This window comes from Bubalus bubalis, chromosome 17 (assembly GCF_019923935.1).
Source record: "Bubalus bubalis isolate 160015118507 breed Murrah chromosome 17, NDDB_SH_1, whole genome shotgun sequence".
NCBI classification, from domain to species: domain Eukaryota; kingdom Metazoa; phylum Chordata; class Mammalia; order Artiodactyla; family Bovidae; genus Bubalus; species Bubalus bubalis.
In genome coordinates this window covers 71767672-71788399 of record NC_059173.1, presented here as the reverse complement: position 1 = coordinate 71788399, position 20728 = coordinate 71767672, and the positions used below count along the sequence as shown (strand labels likewise).

The following is a 20728-nucleotide window of genomic DNA, read 5'->3' as shown; positions in this document are numbered from 1 at the left end:
ACACTTGCACCAGTTCCCATATGGTTTCCACTTGTGAGTCTCTGCTCCAATCAATGTCACTTCCCTGTATTCTCCTTTTGATGTCTTCAGTCTTGGGGACATGGTTGCCCTGTGTTTTCTACAAGAGAAGCCAACTATTCATTTTTATGGTATGTTAAAACATGTACTTGAATCTTTTTTAAAAAAACCTTTGAAATAAATTGCTAGTAGAATACAATTAATTGTAAAGACCTAGAAAATACCTACAATTCTTGGCAGATTTTTGCTTTAGAACATAGGTATCACAATACAGTAGGAGCTGAATTATTGGATCTTTACCATTTACCATGTGTGTGTGTGTGCATGCTCAGTTGTTATCTGACTCTTTGCGATCCCTTTGACTGTATGTAGCCCAGCCAGGCTCCTCTGTCCATGGAATTTTCCAGGCAAGAATACTGGAGTGGGTTGCCATTTCTTTTATAGATGCTTATTTATAAGCTATTAAGGTATTTAATTCTCACAGCATTCTTTCTTATGTAAAGTATTTTTATTATCCCCATTTTATAGTTGAGGAAGCCAAGACTTAAAGAAATTACAAAACATGCCCAGGGTTTTACAAGCTAGCACACATGGCAGAGCTGGGATTTAAAAAACCACATTTCCTTGTGAGTTCACACTTTAAAATGAGAGCTGGGTGTGGAGGAAAGGATACTTTGTAAATAATTATTTATTTATTTTAAGTTTTTAAGTTACTGGTTGTGCTAATAGTCCTCTCTTCCCCTTTGGAGGAATGAGTATATTTGTGAAATCAAAGAAAGATGTTTTTTTGTTTGGGGTTTTTTGTTTGTTTGTTTGTTTTTTAAAGAATTGTTAATCTCACTGGTTTCTGGAAGGGAGGTGAGGGTATAAAATAGTATATAACTTGATCCCCAAATAAGTTGCTTACATAGTATTCAGAGCTATCTATGAAAGTTAAAGTGTTCAGTTCAGTTCAGTCGCTCAGTCGTGTCCGACTCTTTGCGACCCCATGAATCGCAGCACGCCAGGCCTCCCTGTCCATCACCAACTCCCGGACTTCACTCAGACTCATGTCCATCGAGTCAGTGATGCCATCCAGCCATCTCATCCTCTGTCGTCCCCTTCTCCTCCTGCCCACAATCCCTCCCAGCATCAGAGTCTTTTCCAATGAGTCAACTCTTCACGTGAGGTGGCCAAAGTACTGGAGTTTTAGCTTTAGCATCATTCCTTCCAAAGAAATCCCAGGGCTGATCTCCTTCAGAATGGACTGGTTGGATCTGCTTGCAGTCCAAGGGACAGTCACTCCATTTTATCTGACTCTTTCAACCCCATAGACTATAGCCGGCCAGGCTCCTTTGTCCATGGGATTCTCCAGGCAAGAATACTGCAATGGGTTTCCATGCTCTCCTCCAGGGGATCTTCCCAACCCTGGGATCTAACCTGGGTCCCTTGCATTGCAGTCAGACTCTTTACCATCTGAGTCACCAGGATAGCCCAGAGCTATCTATATCATAAACCAATTCTGTTTTTTTAAATAATGGTCTTATATTCAGACTGATCAGCTTTTAAGATGTGTTTGTTTAGTTTAGTCTTTAGTTTTTAAATAAAGCAGCTTGCTCTCCTTACATCATTATGTTCTAAAGCCCTCTGATATTTTACATAATACATTCAAATGTGTTAATACATCATGCCGTTCATCTGATTTTACAAAAGGTTTTACAAATTTCAATACTGATAGTCTTATTAACACATAAGGAATAGATGTTTAACTCTAAAATACTCCCTAGTGGCAACAGGACTGGAAAAGGTCAGTTTTCATTCCAATCCCAAGGAAAGGCAATGCCAAAGAATGCTCAAACTACTGCACAATTGCACTCATCTCAAATGCTAGTAAAGTAATGCTCAAAATTTTCCAAGCCAGGCTTCAGCAACCATGAACTTGCAGATGTTCAAGCTGGTTTTAGAAAAGGCAGAGGAACCAGAGATCAAATTGCCAACATCCGCTGGATCATGGAAAAAAGCAAGAGAGTTCCAGAAAAACGTCTATTTCTGCTTTCTTGATTATGCCAAAGCCTTTGACTGTGTGGTTCACAATAAACTGTGGAGAATTATGAAAGAGATGGGAATACCAGACCACCTGGCCTGCCTCTTGAGAAACCTATATGCAGGTCAGGAAGCAACAGTTAGAACTGGACATGGAACAACAGACTCGTTCCAAATAGGAAAAGGAGTACGTCAAGGCTGTATATTGTCACTCTGCTTATTTAACTTCTATGCAGAGTACATCATGAGAAACGCTGGGCTGGAAGAAACACAAGCTGGAATCAAGATTTCCGGGAGAAATATCAATAACCTTAGATATGCAGATGACACCACCCTTATGGCAGAAAGTGAAGAGGAACTCAAAAGCATCTTGATGAAAGTGAAAGAGGAGAGTCAATACGTTGGCTTAAAGCTCCACATGCAGAAAACGAAGATCATGGCATCTGGTCCCATCACTTCATGGGAAATAGATGGGGAAACAGTGGGAACAGTGTCAGACTTTATTTTTGGGGGCTTCGAAATCACTGCAGATGGTGACTGCAGCCATAAAATTAAAAGATGCTTACTCCTTGGAAGGAAAGTTATGACCAACCTAGATAGCATATTGAAAAGCAGAGACATTACTTTGCCAACAAAGGTCCATCTAGTCAAGGCTATGGTTTTTCCAGTGGTCATGTATGGATGTGAGAGTTGGACTGTGAAGAAAGTTGAGTGCCCAAGAATTGATGCTTTTGAACTGTGATGTTGGAGAAGACTCTTGCGAGTCCCTTGGACTGCAGGAGATCCAACCAGTCCATTCTGAAGGAGATCAGCCCTGGGATTTCTTTGGAAGGAATGATGCTAAAGCTGAAACTCCAGTACTTTGGCCACCTTATTCTAAGTGTTGACTTAATTGGAAAAGACTCTGATGCTGGGAGGGATTGTGGGCAGGAGGAGAAGGGGACGACAGAGGATGAGATGGCTGGATGGCATCACTGACTCGATGGACTTGAGTCTGAGTGAAGTCCAGGAGTTGGTGATGGACAGGGAGGCCTGGCGTGCTGCGATTCATGGGGTAGCAAAGAGTCGGACACAACTGAGCAACTGAACTGAGCTGAATAAAATAAAAGTAGTCCATCTGAGTGTACAGTCAGACAGCCTTCTTGCCCGGGCTGCCACTGAGTTTGTTTGAGTTGTTACTAATTACTAGTTCTCACTTATGAAATGCACTTGGTTTTCTCATTCATAGGTTAGATTAAGAAAAACCTCTTCTTCTCTAAGTAGTTTGAAACTATGATAATAGAATCAGTTCTCTTTGTAACCTCCAAACAGAGCAACATTTTGCAGATGTCGTGCTCAGTGAAGAATTTCTCAACCTTGGCATTGAACAAGTGTGCAGCTTAATCTCAAGTGACAAACTTACCATTTCTTCAGAAGAGAAGGTACGTGTATTTTTCTTTTTCTGGTGTACAGTGATATAGTATTTTTCCTTTTTTTTTTTTTGTTTTGCTTTGTTTTGTGACAGCCAGTTATCTTTGATTAGAAGTTGAGAAACTCAGTTACCTAACTTGTTGGTTGTGTAAATGACTGTCTTCTCATTCCATAGGAGCTTCCCTAACTGTTTAGACACTGAAGTTTTGTACTGGACCCCACAGTAAGAGCTTGCACACATTAAACTATCTGAAACAAAGGACATTTTGGGAACTGGATTTCTTCTCACAGCTTAGATAGATACTGGAATAATTGTGATCTAAAACATAATATTCTCAAACCAAACTGATTTCATCATCTTGTGAGTTGGAAGACACCCAGGTGGCAAAGTTTAACTGGTTCCACACTGAGCTTCTTCCCTTAGACTGGGCCCTGCAGCTTACACAGTATTCTCCCTGCATTTTCTCCCCGCCCCGCCCCCCTTACAGAGCCATCTGCAGTTCCTTTGTCTGGCTGTATAGCCTATCTCTCCAAATTTGAAGTCGCCTCTGTCAGCCACCTGCACCTTTCATATCTGTGTAGAGAGAAGCTTCTCAGTGGCTTTTATTCTTTGGGTAGGGTTTATACCTTGTGCAAATCAGGGCATGGAAGTTTATGCACAGGCTGTGTTTGGAAGAAGTAAAACTTTAGTTTTTCTTTTATATGCTTTGTTGTATAAACTTTAGTTCTCTTCCTCAGGATATTCATCCTGCTTGGGGTCAAGACACATTTCTCATAATAGTTAGCAAATGAAAAAATACATGAATGTCGTGAAATGTATAATCTTTTAACATCCTAGAAATAGAGAGGAAGACACTACTATTCATGTTTAATAGATGTGTGTTGAGTTTCTCCTGTGTACCAGATATTGCTATGGAATTCTGGATATAAAATGATTGACAACATAAAATTCTTTAGTTATGACCAGCAGAACAACCAGCGAGGTAATACATGATCACAGAATGCAGTAGAAGATCCAATAGGAGCATGTAATCATTCCTTGGATAGAGATTGGCATTTAGCATGACTCCAGTGTATGATCCGAGTTTTTTTAAAGTGAGTATGAGTTTTCCAGGGAAATAGGATGGGTGGGAGTGAAAACGGCAGCCCAGGTAGAGGGAACAGAATATGTAAATATAGAGATGTGAAAGATTGATTGCATTTGGTTGGTTTAGTAAGATTAGAGTTTATAGTGTATCTTTATAGTTTATACTGTAGTGTCTATACTGGAGAAGGCAATGGCACCGCACTCCAGTACTCTTGCCTGGAAAATCCCATGGACGGAGGAGCCTGGTGGGCTGCAGTCCATGGGGTTGCGAAGAGTCGGACACAACTGAGCGACTTCACTTTCACTTTTCACTTTCATGCATTGGAGAAGGAAATGGCAACCCGCTCCAGTGTTCTTGCCTGGAGAATCCCAGGAATGGGGGAGCCTGGTGAGCTGCCATCTCTGGGGTCACACAGGGTCAGACACGACTGGAGCGACTTAGCAGCAGCATAGTGCACATGCACTATGGAGTTTGTGTGTGTAGGCACAGAGAGTGTGTGTGTGTGTGGGCACAGAGTGTGTGTGTGTGTGTGTAGGCACAGAGAGTGTGCATGTGTAGGCACAGAGTGGTGTGTGTGTGTATAGGCACAGAGTGTGTGTGGGTGTAGACACAGAGAGTGTATGTGTGTGTGTGTAGGCACAGATTGTGTGCGTGTATGTATGTAGGCACGGAGAGTGTGTGTGTGTGTAGGCACGGAGTGTGTGTATGTGCAGGCACGGAGTGTGTGTGTGTGTGTGCAGGCATGGAGTGTGAGTGTGTGTAGGTACGGTGTGTGTGTGTGTGTAGGCACAGAGTGTGTGTGTGTAGGCACAGTGACTAGAAACAAGATGGGAGATGACATAAAATACTTGCTCAGCCTTGTTAAAGAAAATTGACTTGATTCTGGTGATAAAGAGCATCTGAAGAGTTCTTAGCAGTAGGAGAATGCCATAATACCTACTCTGTAGATATGTCATTGGAGAAGGCGATGGCAACCCACTCCAGTACTCTTGCCTGGAAAATCCCATGGGCAGAGGAGCCTGGTAGGCTGCGCTCCATGGGGTCTCGAAGAGTCAGACACGACTGAGTGACTTCACTTTCACTTTTCACTTTCATGCATTGGAGAAGGAAATGGCAACCCACTCCAGTGTTCTTGCCTGGAGAATCCCAGGGAGGGGGCAGCCTGGTGGTCTGCCATCTATGGGGTTGCACAGAGTCGGACACGACTGAAGCAACTTAGCGGCAAACATGTCATGGATACTATTCTGGTTTTATACTACTATATAACAACCTCACCGACCATTTTCCTAGGCTCACAATCTGCGAGCAGAATTCATCCAGGGCACATGGGGACAGTTTGTCTCTGCTCTACAGGGCCTGGGGCTTCAGCTGGGTTGTCTTGACAGGTGGCATGGTTCTAACTGGAACCACATACCTGAGGCTTCAGTCCCTTTGCACATGGCATCTTATGTGTCTGGAACACCCAGGATAGTTTCTTCACTCATTTGTCTGGCTCTTGGGCCAATTGTTGGCTGGTATTCTCCCACCCACTTACTCTTTGTAACTGGCTTGGGTCTCTCATGGCATCTCACCACCAGTAATCAGACTTCTTACAGGACATCTGGCTTCCCCTCAAAGGAGCATTTCAAGACACCAGAACAAATATGACTCCATAATACTGCCTCCACAACCTTCCCTGTTGGTTTCTCGGGGCCAACTTAGATTTCTGTGTGTGAGGTTACTATATAAGGTGTGGATACTAGAGAAATGGTTTTACTAGGGACCATTTTTAGAGACTAGCTCTAAAATGGTGATATGCATAATAGATCAGAAGTTGGGTGAGGATCAGATGGGAGGATGCTGAAGTTACCAGTGTGCAGTAAGATCTGGTTGGTGTAGGGTGGCAGAAAGAGAGGTGGAGAAGAGAGAGCAGAACCAAGAAATAGCAGATAAAATTGGCAAGACCCTCTTAATCTCTAGCATCTGGCACGTAAAGGTACTTGTGGACTGAATGAATTGAAGAAGCATGTTAATTATAGTGTAGATTATTCTTAGTGTCTTGCTCTATACTTGCAGTACAGTAACCTAATTTTTGCTCCCCAGTTATTCATTTACATATCATCAAACATTTTCTATAACCCTTTAAAGATTATTGGGTTATATTCTCATCAATCTGAAGGAAATTATGTGGTTAAATACCATCTTCTTAATAGCTCATTAACTTTCTCATAGGTATATGTTTAATGTCCTTATTATTTAGATTTTTAAAATTTTAAATATCACATTTAATACAGTCTACTATTATGATGAAAGAAAGTTAATCTCTTCTGCAGATTATTTAGAAGTATGTGGTCCAGCATTTTGCAAACCCAGAGGAAATAAAGTATAAAGGAGATAGAGAAAGCTTCTGACATAGGCATCACAAGGGGGCAGAAAGAGTACCCCCCAGCTAGTCTTCAGTTGGATGTTATATAGTCACTAGCAGTCTGTTAATGAAAGAAAGGAATGTCTTAAAACTCAGCATGGCACCAGGCCCCTCACCCATAAGATGTATTTTGGGATAATCTTGGCACCAAATGGTTCGTCCTGGGCCATAAAATGATTAATTTGAATCTTGAAGAAGGGCAGATCACCATACAAATAGTTTCATTTACATAGATTAGGGAAACAACATCTGAGTATAACATACTGGTTTGTCAGGTAAGTTCTGAGCCAAGAGGGGGAACCAACTTGAAGACAGAGTTTGGGGGTAAATGCATAGTACATTAGCATGCTGCTGCTGCTGCTGCTAAGTCACTTCAGTCGTGGCCGACTCTGTGTGACCCCATAGACGTCAACCCACCAGGCTCTCCTGCCCCTGGGATTCTCCAGGCAAGAACAGTGGAGTGGGTTGCCATTTGCTTCTCCAATGCATGAAAGTGAAAAAGCGAAAGTGAAGTCGCTCAGTTGTGTCCGACTCTTAGCGACCCCATGGACTGCAGCCTACCAGGCTCCTCCATCCATGGGATTTTCCAGGCAAGAGTACTGGAGTGGGGTGCCATTGCCATAGCTTAAGACAAACATCTCCATAAGAAAAAGGCATTGGTTATTTCTAGGTTTGAGAATAGTTAACTTCAGGTGAAACCAGGTATCATTATGGCAACACAATATTTTAAGAGAAACCTCCTTTTAAATTTATATAGAGAAAGAAAAAATATTGCTAGTTTGTTTCCTCCTGCCGCTTAAGAGAGATAAAAATGTCTGACACTTGTAGGCTATTTCCTTCGTTTGGAGACCCCTGGCCTTCCTGCCTTTTACCCTGTCAGTGGCTGCGTGGATAGAGTGGTGCTAGAGTGAAAAAGCTGGCTTAAAACTCAACATTCATAAAACTAAAATCATGGCATCCATTCCCATCATTTCATGGGAAATAGATGGAGAAGAAGTGAAAACAGTGACATTTCATTTTCTTGGGCTCCAAAATCACACAGACAGTGACTGCAACCATGAAATTAAAAGATGCTTGCTCCTTGGAAGGAAAGCTATGATAAACCTAGACAGCATATTAAAAAGCAGAGACATTACTTTGTTGACAAAGGTCCATCTAGTCAAGGCTATGGTTTTTCCAGTAGTCATGTATGGATGTGAGAGTTGGACCATAGAAAAGCTGAGCACTGCGGAAATGATGCTTTCTAATTGTGGTGTTGGAGAAGCCTTGAGAGTCCCTTGGAGAGCAAGGAGATCAAACCATTCTATCCTAAAGGAAATCAACCCTGAATATTCATTGGAAAGACTGATGCTGAAGCACCAGTATTTTGACCATCCACCTGATGTGAAGCGCCAACTCACTGGGAAAGATCCTGATACTGGGAAAGATTGAAGGCAGGAGAAGAAGGGGATGACAGAGAATGAGATGGTTGGATGGCATCACTGACTCAATGGACATGAGTTTGAGCAAAGTTTAACAGGTTCCACAGTGAGCCTCTTCCTCTAGACTGGCCCCTGCAGCTTACACTTGGGGAGACAGCGAAGAACAGGGAGGCCTGGCATGCTGCAGTCCATGGGGTCACAAAGAATTGGGCACAACTGAGTAACTGAACAGCAAAAGCATAGTCATGATTTGAAAAACTTCAACCATGGATAAAACTTGGATGTCTTAGCAAGAGTGTTATATAAAATGTAATCTCCTTGTATTTTATTCAGATACCTTGGTACATAACTCATTACTTTTCTTTCCCTCATATTCTCTGCAAGGTATTTGAAGCAGTAATAGCTTGGGTTAATCATGACAAGGATGTGAGGCAAGAATTTATGGCTCGGCTGATGGAACATGTACGGTTACCTTTGCTTCCTCGGGAATATTTAGTTCAGGTAAAAGTATTTGCATGACACATAAGTATGCACTAGCACCATGTCCCTGGGGCAACAGTGTGTATATTCTCATTACACAGTGGCAACCGGGCATAGGGCAGTAAATATACCTGATGTCCTCGGCAACTGCTACCTCTTCTGGTCTTAAAGTTTGCTTCTCCCCAGTATCTGGTTTGCATAAGCAAGTACTGGAGCTTGTGGAAGCATTGTCTGTGGTGATATGAGTACATGCAGAAACCACATCTGTAGTTCTGTGTCATTTCTGCATCTCTTGCCTTCCTTCTGATAGCCTCCTCTAATTAGTGAATGGAATGGAATAGAATGGAATTCTAAGCTGAAGAAAACCAGGTTATTTGAAACAAATAGCAATAAATGGATCTTTAGTAGTCTCTGAAAAATTTTAAATTTACTGTTTTATTATTAGCATTCCTTTATACTAGGGTCATTTCAACATTTTAATTTATAATTGAAGCCATCCAGTGAAACTTTTTTTTTTAATTATTTGTTTTTAACTGGAGGATAATTGCTTTACAGTGTTGTGTTAGTTTTTGCCGTTTATCAATATGAAGAAACATTTCTTTATTAGCATTAGATTTGAACATTTTAGAATTGTTTGAAGCTTGTTTACTTGTTGTCATATGTGTAATCACTGGTACTCCGCCTTTAAGAAAATGAACAGAAAAAAAAAAAAGAAAACAAGAAACCTATCCTGTGCTTGAGGATAGGGATAGGAGGGACAAGATTTATTTGTGGTATAGGCACATTGTTATAAAGTATTTTAAATCCCTTTACTGGATTTTTTTTTTTTTCAAGTTTTAAAAGGTTGTCTTTATAATATTACCTCCCCTGCTTGAAGGACTCATTATCTCAATTTTCTAATTTTTCTTACTGTTTGGCCTAAACTATTTCTTAATTTGGCTTAAAGATAACAAATAGATGAACATAGTACTACTAAAGATTATTCTATAACTGACATTGAAGTATATGATTTTCATTGCAGTTCCTCTTTATTATTTATATATTTTTCTCTGCAGACCAGATAGTCAAGCATTTTTTTAGTGATATTTATAAACTTGCCTCTGAAACTTTTAGATTGAACCAGAAGATAGTTATTCTTTTTTCTTCTTCTTTACTTGTTTCTTTGTCATTTTATCATGAATTAGCTATCCCCTCATAGGATGAATCTGATTTCTTCTTTCAGAGGGTTGAGGAAGAAGCACTGGTGAAGAACAGCAGTGCTTGCAAAGATTACCTCATTGAAGCTATGAAGTACCATCTGCTACCAACAGAGCAGCGTATATTAATGAAGAGTGTCCGGACCCGACTGAGGACACCCATGAACCTTCCCAAAGTAGGATCTGCTGTTCATATCTGTTACTATCTCATCTGAAAGGCCCATAATGAGGCTCTTAATTTATTTTACTCATCTGAATTTCCATGTATCCAGGAATTCATTGTAGTATATGTAATTCAACCTCTTTTTTGATTTTGTCTGTGGAGGGTGGGTGTTGTTTGACTCATTTAATCTTTACAAACCACATGAAACTGCTCTTCTGGAACAGAGGCCACTGGTATTTATCCCTTCTGAGTTTCTTCAGCTCTAGTTAACAGCAGAGAAGATAATCAGAGTATGTAGATCTAAAGATTTCTTTGTAAGCTACATGTTTGGGTGATAAGTGAAAACTGAGTAGTTTCACAGAATTGCTTACAACTAAGGATGCTAGCTTGTTTCTTTTGTTACCTCCTATTGTCTGTTGTGTACAAATAGTACACAGTTTGATGGTTCACTCACACATCATACATAGCCATTTCAGTGTACATTTCCCAGATGTCTTCCCAGATCTCCAGTGTTCCTAAATTTCCTATGTGAAAGTTTGTATTCTACCTTTATCTTTTTAGTTGAAGCCATTCATTTCTTACTGATTAAATTTTCTTTACAAATAACCCCTCATTTCTGTCTTTCTGTTTGCAGTTTCTTCTGCTCTGTGTGCATCTTTATAGTACTAGGAGGCCAGCACTTTAAGCACCATTTTGTGTATGGTCTGATCAAAATGATCCATACATAATATAATACTTTTATTTATGTATTGATTTCTAGCTCTCCTGTGTTTGGGGGCAATGATGGATTAAGAAATTAAAATTAATCTGTTGTCTACTGTTTTCTTACATCATCTTTAGTTGTTTTTATATTTCCATTAAATTATATCTTTTATATTCTTTCACTTTAATACTTTTATTTAGTATTTTTTCAAGGGTTTTTTTTTTTTTTTTTTTTGAGCCTACATTTTAATTGCTTCAAATCCATATTAGTAGTGTTTTTCTGTTTTGCCCTGTTTTAAGAGTTCTCAATTTAGAATTGACTATATTTTGCCAATGTGCTACTCCCTCCTTTTTTCTAAATTATTAGTAAATATTTTAATTTAAAATGGACTTCAGTACTCTTCCTGGTGATTCCTCATTAGAAATACCCACTTACCAATATAGTCCATTTATAGGAAGTGTCAGTCCATATTATTGTGTTTATTATCTAAACCAAAACAAGTAATTTGGCAAATAGCATCTGATGAGATCTAGGATCATATAGATTCAAATTTAGCATGATTTTTTTTTAATGTCCCTCTGTGTGTTACTCATCATTTCATAGGCTCCTAGAAATTTGAATGCTTTTCTCAAAATATTCTAAAGTTTTAGTGAAAATTATTGTCACTTAAAAGATATTTACAAGGCACTCACTTCCTACCCTATTTTGAAAATTGGTATTTGCCGTTTTTAAATTTTCTGATCTCTCCTCAGTTCTCCAAGATTTTTCAAAAATAATTGTAAGTGGCTCAGTAAGTACATTAGCTAGTTCCCTTAATACCTTAGTATGCATGCCATCTGGGTCTGCTGATTTTATAAGTGTTTACATTTTCCAAATACCTTTTACCTCCTTTTATAAGAAGTCATCTCTATTAAGTCTTCATTACTTCATATCTGTCCATATTGTTTGGTGTCAGTTTTTGTTCTTACCAAAAAATACAGATTTATAAAAGCCATCTATAGCCTTAGCCCATTTGAATTATTATGTCTTTTATGCTGGTCTTTGTAACTTCCTTCAAAAAGGTTTGTCTTATCTTTAATACTTTTTAAACATTTCATATATTTAAAAGGTCTCTTCTTAACCTGTATATTCCCTTAACTGGCATCTTTAGTTTTGCCTTAGCCTTTAGAGTGAAAACTAATTCTCTTCTAATTTCTGTAATAAGCATGCTACTTTTAAAAACATTCTAAAGAGTTCTTGGTGAAATCCTGTCAATTATTTTCTCTTTTGTGATCATCTGTTCAGTTGACACTGTCTCTGGGCTCTTCTCTGCCAATGGGTTTGGATGGCCCTCCCAACTGTTTTAAACTTTGGATTTCTCAGTTCTTTAGCTTTGATTTCATGGTGGGTATGCCAATCCATGAAAGTTCTCTTCTGCTCTCTCAGGGTGACTAGAGAGTAGGGCGGCAGACCTGACAGGTAGCAGGGAGATATACTGCTGCTAGTTTTGTATTTGCATAGTCTTTCCTGAAAGTTTATTTATCTGCACATATTTTTGAAAAGTGCTTCTACTGGATGCTTTTACAATAGCACTGTTTGTCATTTTAGAGGGTCTATATTCAAGATTAATTCTAACTAGATAGTTAAGAATGAGGCAACATGATTAACAGTAATGATGCATTTTATTGTAATCACAATAAGACACATCAGACAAAATGTGGTAGCAGTCCTGGAATAACAGATAATATTTCTACCATGACAGTGACTTATTAGTCTCTGATTCTGTGGACTCATACTTATTTGCATAAGATAAATCTTTTTATAACTCAGACATTAGTTTTGTATCTTCAGTAAACTATCTTGGGGTTGTGTAAGGCACTCATGGATTTGGACAGTATAATGAAAAACTGTGTATGTTTTGCTACTATATGTTATTGTTTAGTTCAGTCTCTCAGTTGTGTCTGATTCTTTGTTACTCCATGGACTGCAGCACGCCAGGCCTCCCTGTCCATCACCAACTCCCGGAGTTTCCATTGAGTCAGTGATGACATCTAACCATCTCATCCTCTGTCGTCCCCTTCTCCTCCCGCCTTCAATTTTTCACAGCATCAGGGTCTTTTCACGTGAGTCAGTTGTTCGCATCAGGTGGCCAAAGTATTGGAGTTTCAGCTTCAGCATCAGTCCTTCCAGTGAATATTCAGGACTGATTTCCTTTAGGATGGACTGGTTGGATCTCCTTGCAGTCCAAGGGACTCTCAAGAGTTTTCTCCAACATATTTCAAAAACATCAATTCTTTAGCGCTCAGGTTTCTTTATAGTCCAACTCTCACATATATGACCACTGGAAAAACCATAGCCTTGACGAGACAGACCTTTGTTGGCAAAGTCTCTGCTTCTTAATATGCTGTCGAGGTTGGTCATAACTTTTCTTCCAAGGAGCAAGCGTCTTTTAATTTCATGGCTGCGGTCAGTATCTGCATTGATTTTGGAGCCCCCCAAAATAAGTCTGTCACTGTTTCCACTGTTTGTCAGTAGTTGTGTTGTGTGGGCTTAGTTGCTTCTCAGCATATGGGACTTTAGTTTGATCCCTGACCAGGGATCAAACCCACATCCCCTGGATTGCAATGAAGATTCTTAACCACTGGATGACAAGGCTTAACAATAACCACTGGACCACCAGGGTTAACAATAACACCACAGGTTATTGTTAGCTTCTTTTTTTATTTGGAATCTGTATTTTTGTAAATGCTATCATGTTATTTCTGTCTATTTTTCTTTATTTTACCCAGGATATCTAAATTTGATATTTCAGGAGGCAATTTAAACTAAACTAATATTTAATAGGTGAAGAAAATGAAAGAACAAAGTTTAATTGATCTACATTTCAGAATGCTCACTTGATTTTGTATAACGAATTCCCTATATCTTACCTTCCTTAAATATGTCATATTTAACTTTTCCATACACATGTCTTCATAGTTTTCAATTCCTTTATATTAGCATAATAAGTCGGAGAAGGCAATGGCACCCCACTCCAGTACTCTTGCCTGGAAAATCCTATGGACGGAGGAGCCTGGTAGGCTGCAGTCCATGGGGTCGCTGAGGGTCGGACACGACTGAGCGATTTCACTTTCACTTTTCAGTTTCATGCATTGGAGAAGGAAATGGCAACCCACTCCAGTGTTCTTGCCTGGAGAATCCCAGGGACGGGGGAGCCTGCTGGGCTGCCGTGTCTGGGGTCGCACAGAGTCGGACACGACTGAAGTAACTTAGCACCAGCAGCATAAGTATGGTGTTTCTCATGTGAAACCAGCTGTCTGTTACAAACAATTGGGATGTCAGAGTCATGACACATTTTTGATGGTAGTAGCACTGTCTCTTGATCTCATACAAATATCCCTGCTCTCGTCTTCCCATTATACATTCTTCCTTTCCTGGTTATCTCTGATTTTCAGAGTTCCAAATCCTCAACCCATTTTACTTCTCTTGGGTGAGTAAAGGACAGATATTACTACCTTTCTCTGTAATCAGTAGCACATTTTCCCTTCCCATTTTGATCTACAAGAAGTGAACTGTTGCATGGAAATCATAAGATTCATAGTTGCAAATCATGAAATCTATTCAACTATTATGTTTCTCAAGGATTTTTTGAAAAGTATTCCCTTTAGAGATTTTTTTTTTAACTGATCTTCATCAGATGTTAACCAAGCCTCTTCTAACTATTGTGTAACTGCTGGGCAGAGTTTAAAACTTTAAGCACAGATAGATCTTCTATAGATCCCTAGATACAGGATTGATCTTACTGTCTGTTGCACCTCTGTGATTTCACAACTTTTCCCCCTCCTCTTTTTCCTTTAAGAATAGTAAGAAAGGGTAATGCAGATTTTCTTCATTAATTCTGTATTTTATTTATTTGCATTCAACACTAGGGGAATGACAGGTCTGAAAAAACTTAAATATTTGTGCTGTATCCGATCTTCTTTTTAAGACCTTTAAAATTCTTTCTCCTTTCCTGTAAATTACTAGAATAAGCTTCTTTTTGGAAATAGGACTTACTTTGATTTCTGTGTACCCATCTTTTCTATAGTTTTAAGTACAAGTAGATCATTGCTCAGTCAAGGTGCAAACTTCCCCTTTTTGTGTCTATGAATCATTCCATCTTCTGTTTGAGTTTTTGTTTCTTTTGAACATTCTTTTTCCTGTGCTTATCTAACTTTCTGCTTGAAATGTCCCTGCCGTTCTTTACAGTGTTCTACTTGTGACATCATTGACTTGTACATTCTTCTGAATTGACAGCTATCCAAAGAGTGCTCAGTGTGCTTATTTATATTCATTAAAAGACAAACACATCTATTGCTAAATCCCATCTATCTCTAAAGGTTCTCCCTGCTCCAGGAAGTTTTCACTAAATTATGGCTACATTTCTGATCAGGAATAGCAGTTAATGTCTATAATCATATATAATTGTATATTATTCTTGAACTACTTTAGAATCTTGTCTCCCTAGTGAAATCTATAAGCTCTTAGGGATAGAGACCATGTCTTATATTTCTTATGTAGAACACCTTAGCACAGTTCTGATTAAACACAGATGATAGACACTTAATAAATAGTTGGTGAATTGAGTTGACCTCATTTATTCTCTGCTCATTCATTTGTTATGATTTCTAGTATCTCCATTATCTGGCCTCTTGTTTATTTTATTTGTGGGACATCCATGGAGATCTCTTTACTTGATATCTAGGAATCTGTACTCCCTCGTGAATTTAAATTTAATTAGTGCTCCTTTTTCACTAGTTTTTTTTCTTCTTCTTCCGTCTTTCTTTTAATACCATACTGTCCTTTTCACCTCATCTACCCACTAACATAAATTTCACTTTTGTCTGCTCTCCTAGGTTGTGGAGATCTAATCCCTAGTCATTACAAAGCTGGGATCTAGTTTTTAGCAAGCCCTATGACTGCAGCCTTGCCAGTGCTGATTGCCTGCTGTTTTTGGCTTAAATACTGCTTTTGCTTGAAGGATCAGAAACTTATTTTAGTTTCTGATATCCTTATTTTTGACTAAATGTGCTAGAAAATAGAATTGTAGTTCTAACATATGTGTGCCCCCTTGGTGATGTTTATTAAATGTTTATTAGGTGGTTGTTTTCCCCGAGCTCACCCTACCATCTTCATCCTAATACTCTCCATGTCATTGTCTTTGTGTCAGTAAGACATTTTAAATCCCTGAGTATGCAGTAGTTATTTGTTCAAGTGCTTATACTTCTGCCCTTGCAGTTAATGGTGGTGGTTGGGGGCCAAGCACCAAAGGCTATTCGAAGTGTGGAATGCTATGACTTCAAAGAAGAGCGATGGCACCAAGTAGCAGAATTGCCTTCTAGGAGATGTAGGGCAGGTAAGCATGATGCATTGTGATCATTTCCCTATTGCTGGGTCATTGGAAGTTTCCTCTCAGGTCTTATCTTACTAACTAGAAGAATCTTTATTGGAAAAACTTTGATTAAAATAGCTATGTGATTAAACAGTTATTCAGGAGCCTCATACAACTCACAAGACATTGATGGAGTTAGCAGCTTCTTTCTTTAATTTACTTATTTTTCTGATTCTAATGTAAGGTGGAGTAGCTAACAATTTGCTGGATATTTTCCTGGTTACCTTTGTTGAAGTATTGAGAAGCAGTTCTTTAGCTTGGGACACTTATTGCTAAGAAATTTCTAACTTAGCTATAAGCCACAGTTGCTTTCTTCCAGGCATCTGCTTTTCAAGCATTTGTTGAAATGGACCTTAGTTTAGCCAAAACTGCAATCAGAAAAAGATGTTTGCAATTTCTAAGAATTCTTTCTGAGACTCAAACCTGGATCTGTAAATTCATGTCTCCCATAGCAAAATGAGTTGTAAGCATAACAGAACATTTCTGTTGTGGTAGTCCTTTAACAGTACATCCTGGAGCTTGTTATATAAGATCATAGATTTAACTCATTCCTTTATAGCTGTCTAGTATGTGGGAGGAGGGGTTCTGGATGTAGTATAATTTTTACTAGTTTTTAATTGAACATTAAAATTGTTTTTAATCTTTCTTTATGAACAGTGCTGCAATTCCTTATACATATATCATTATGTATGTGTGCTAATAGATTTAAGTTGGATAAAACTCTAGAAATGGAATAATTATTAAAAGGGTATCTTAAGATATACTAATTATTACTTCCACTAACAGTAAATATAAAGGTACTAATTTCCCTACATACCCTATGAAAGTGAAAGTTACTCAGTCGTGTCCAACTCTTTGCAACCCCATGGACTGTATATAGTCCATGGAATTCTCCAGACTTCCGAACCCAGGGATTGAACCCAGATCTCCCGCATTTCAGGTGGATTCTTTACCAACTGAGCTATCAGGGGAGCCCCTGTAACACCTTATAATTAAGTGTTTGAGTTTTGCAAGCTGGTAGGTGAAAAATTCTTTCACATCTAGTTTGTACTTCTATTTTGAGGAAAGTTAAACATCTTTCTAAATGGTCAGTTCATGGTTTCATGATTTTTGCCATTGTTTTATTATTGATTTTATATGTTAAGGAGAATGGCCCTTTTTTCCTGTCAGTTGTGGTGTGAATATTTATTTGTATTAATCTTTTGACTTTATTTGCATTATTTTTGTGTTGTTTTTGCCATGTAACACTATTACTTTCTATGTGTTCCTGTACCATCAGACTTTTGTCCTTGTACTTATGGATTTCTTTCTTGTATAGAAAAGCCTTACTTAAAAATTATTTGTGTGTATAATTCGTAGTATTAATATATTATATAGCTGTGATAGTTCTCAAAACTTAAGAAATCAGTATTGGTATATTACTATTACCTAAGCTACAGGCTTACTGTATTTTACAATTTTTTGTGTTAATGTTTCTATTCTGTTTCAAGACCTCACATTGCATGCATGCATGTATTTATAATTGAAGTAAATATAGTTGATTTACAATATTGTGTTAGTTTCAGGTATATAGCAAAATGATTCACTTATGTTTATCTTAAGACTATTTTCCATTATACATTATTGCAAGATATTGAATACAGTAAATCCTTGTTGCTTATCTACCTTATGTGTAGTAGTATGTATGTGTTAATCCTACACTTCTAATTTATTCCTTTCCCCGTTTTCCCTTTGGTAGCCATAAGTTTGTTTTCTGTGTCTGTGAGTCTGTTTTGTATGTAGATTTGTTTGTATCATGTTTTAGACTCCACATATGCGATGTCACATAGTATTTGTCTTCTGACTTACCTCTGTATGATATTATCTAGGTTCATCCATGTTGCTGCAAATGGTAGTATTTCGTTCTTTGTTATGACAGAGTAATATTCCAGTGTATGTGTAACACACATTAAACCAATCATCTGTTGGTGGACACTTGGTTTGTTTCCATGTCTTTGCTATTGTAAATAGTGCTACTCTGAGCATTGAGTGCATGTACCTTTACAAATCACAATTTTCATCTTTTCCAGATATATGCCCAGGATGGGGATTGCTGGATCATATTGTAGTTTGCATTTTTAGTTTTTTAAAGAAAACTCCATACCATTTTCCACAGTGGCTATACCAATTTACATTCCCACCAATAGCGTAGGAAGGTTCCCTTTTCTTCACGTCCTTTCCAGCATTTATCATTTGTAGATATTTTGATGAAGCCATCTGACCACTGTGAGGTAATACTTCACTGTGGTTTTGATTTGCATTTCTCTGATAATCTCAGATGTTGAACATCTTTTCATGTGCCTGTTTGGACATCTATTTATCTTTGGAGAAATGTCTATTTAGGTCTTCTGCCCATTTTCTGATTGGGTTGATTTTTGTTCTTTTTGTATTGACTTGTATGAGTGGTTTGTATATTTGAGATATTAACCCCTTGTCAGTTGCATCACTTGGAAATGTTTTCTCCCATTCCATAGGTTGCCTTTTCATTTTGTTGATGGTTTTCTTTGCTGTGATTGTGTTTGTGATGGTTTCCTTTGATTCCTTAAAAATCAAAATTTTAAAGTTTTGGCCACCTCATGCAAAGAGTTGACTCATTGGAAAAGACCCTGATGCTGGGAGGGATTGGGGGCAGGAGGAGAAGGGGACAACAGAGGATGAGATGGCTGGATGGCATCACCAACTCAATGGACATGAGTTTGAGTGAACTCCGGGATTTGGTAATGGGCAGGGAGGCCTGGCGTGCTGAGATTCCTGGGGTCACAAAGAGTCGGACACGACTGAGCGAGTGAACTGAACTGAACTGAGGTCCTGTTGTTGTTATTTGCTCTTATTTCTTTTGCCTTGGCAGACTGCTCTAAGAAAATATTGCTGTGATTTATTTCCAAGAATGTTTTGCCTGTTTTTTCTTCCAGGCATAACATGTCTTGCATTTTGGTTTTAAACCATTTTTGTTTATTTTTGTAGGTGGTATGAGGGAGTGTTCTAATTTCATTGATTTACATGTGGCTGTTTAGCTTTCCCAACACTACTTGTTGAAGAGACTGTCTCTTTTCTATTGCTTTGTCTTGTCTCCTTTGTTGGATTAATTGACCATAGGTATGTGGCTGTTTCTGGGCTCTCTGTTCTCTTCCATTGATCTATATGTCTGTTTTTGTACCATTACCATAGTGTTTTGTTTACTGTAGCTTTGTAGTTTTGTGTGATGTCTAGAAGAGTTATACCTCCATCTTTATTCTTTTTCCTCAGTATTTCTTTGGCATTTCTGGGTCATTTATAGTTCCATATAAGTTTTAGTATTGTTTGTTCTAGTTCTCTGAAAACTGTCCTGAGTATTACAGATTGCATTTAACCTGTAAATTGTATGGTCATTTTAGCAATATTATTTTTGTAAGAGCAAGAGATTTCTTTCCAATTCTGAATCATCTCCAGTTTCCTTCATTGTTGTTTTATAGTTTTCAGCATGTAGATCTTCCACCTCCTTGGTTACGCTTATTCCTAGGTTGTTAGAATTTCAAATGGGACTTATCTTTTAAACTTTGTTTTTCTGGTGTTTCATTGTTTGTGTAAAGGAATGCAACAAATTTCTGTGTATTAATCTTGTATCCTGCCATGTTGTTGAGTTTATTTAATAGTTCTAATAGTTGTTTGTGGAGTCTTAAGAGTTCTCTATAGAGAATGTCACATCATGTGCAAATAATGACAGTTCTACCTCTTTTCTTCCTATTTGGATACATTTTATTTCTTGTCAGACTGATAAGACTAGGACTTCCAATACAGTATTGAGCAGAAGCAGTAAAAGTGGGCATCCTTGTCTTCTTCCTGAATTTAGCAGGAAGTTTTCCAGCTTTTCACTGTTGAGTATTATGTTTGCTATGGATTTGTCATAAATGACTTTTATTATTTTGAGATATGTTCCCTTTATACGCACTTTAATGAGATTTTTTGTCATGAGTAGATGTTGAATTTTATTAAATACTTTCTTTGTGTCTGTTGATATGATCATCTAGGTTTTTTTGGTTCCTTTTGTTAAATGGTGTATCATATTGATTGATTTACTTATCTTGAACCATCTTTTTTAACCTGGAATGAATGCAACATCAATATGATCCTTTCTCTGTATTGCTGGATTTGGTTTGCTAATATTCTGTTGAATAATTTTGCATCAATATTCTTCAGAGATACTGGTCTGTAATTTTCTCTTTTTTGTAGTATCTTTGTCTAGTTTTGGTATCAGGATGATGGTGCCTTCATAGGATAACTTTGGAAGTATTCCTCACTTTGAAATAGTTTGAGGAACACAGATAAGCTGTATGGTCCTGGACTTTTGCTTGCAGGGAGTTGTTTTTATTACAGATTCTATTGTTATCTCTTCCT

The 20728-nt window shown here is 38.2% G+C and overlaps 1 protein-coding gene across 6 annotated transcripts in view; it reads left to right on the top strand.

Moving 5' to 3' along the window:
• The window catches only part of KLHL2 (kelch like family member 2), a 164368-nt gene that overhangs the window by 130899 nt on the left and 12741 nt on the right, over positions 1-20728 (top strand). For all 6 annotated transcript variants that reach the window (XM_006073200.3, XM_025268233.2, XM_025268236.2 and 3 more), the window contains 4 exons: positions 3352-3461; positions 8748-8864; positions 10066-10215; positions 16162-16279. In XM_006073200.3, coding sequence (XP_006073262.1) covers positions 3352-3461; positions 8748-8864; positions 10066-10215; positions 16162-16279 — 495 coding nt within the window. The remainder of the gene's footprint in view (positions 1-3351; positions 3462-8747; positions 8865-10065; positions 10216-16161; positions 16280-20728) is intronic.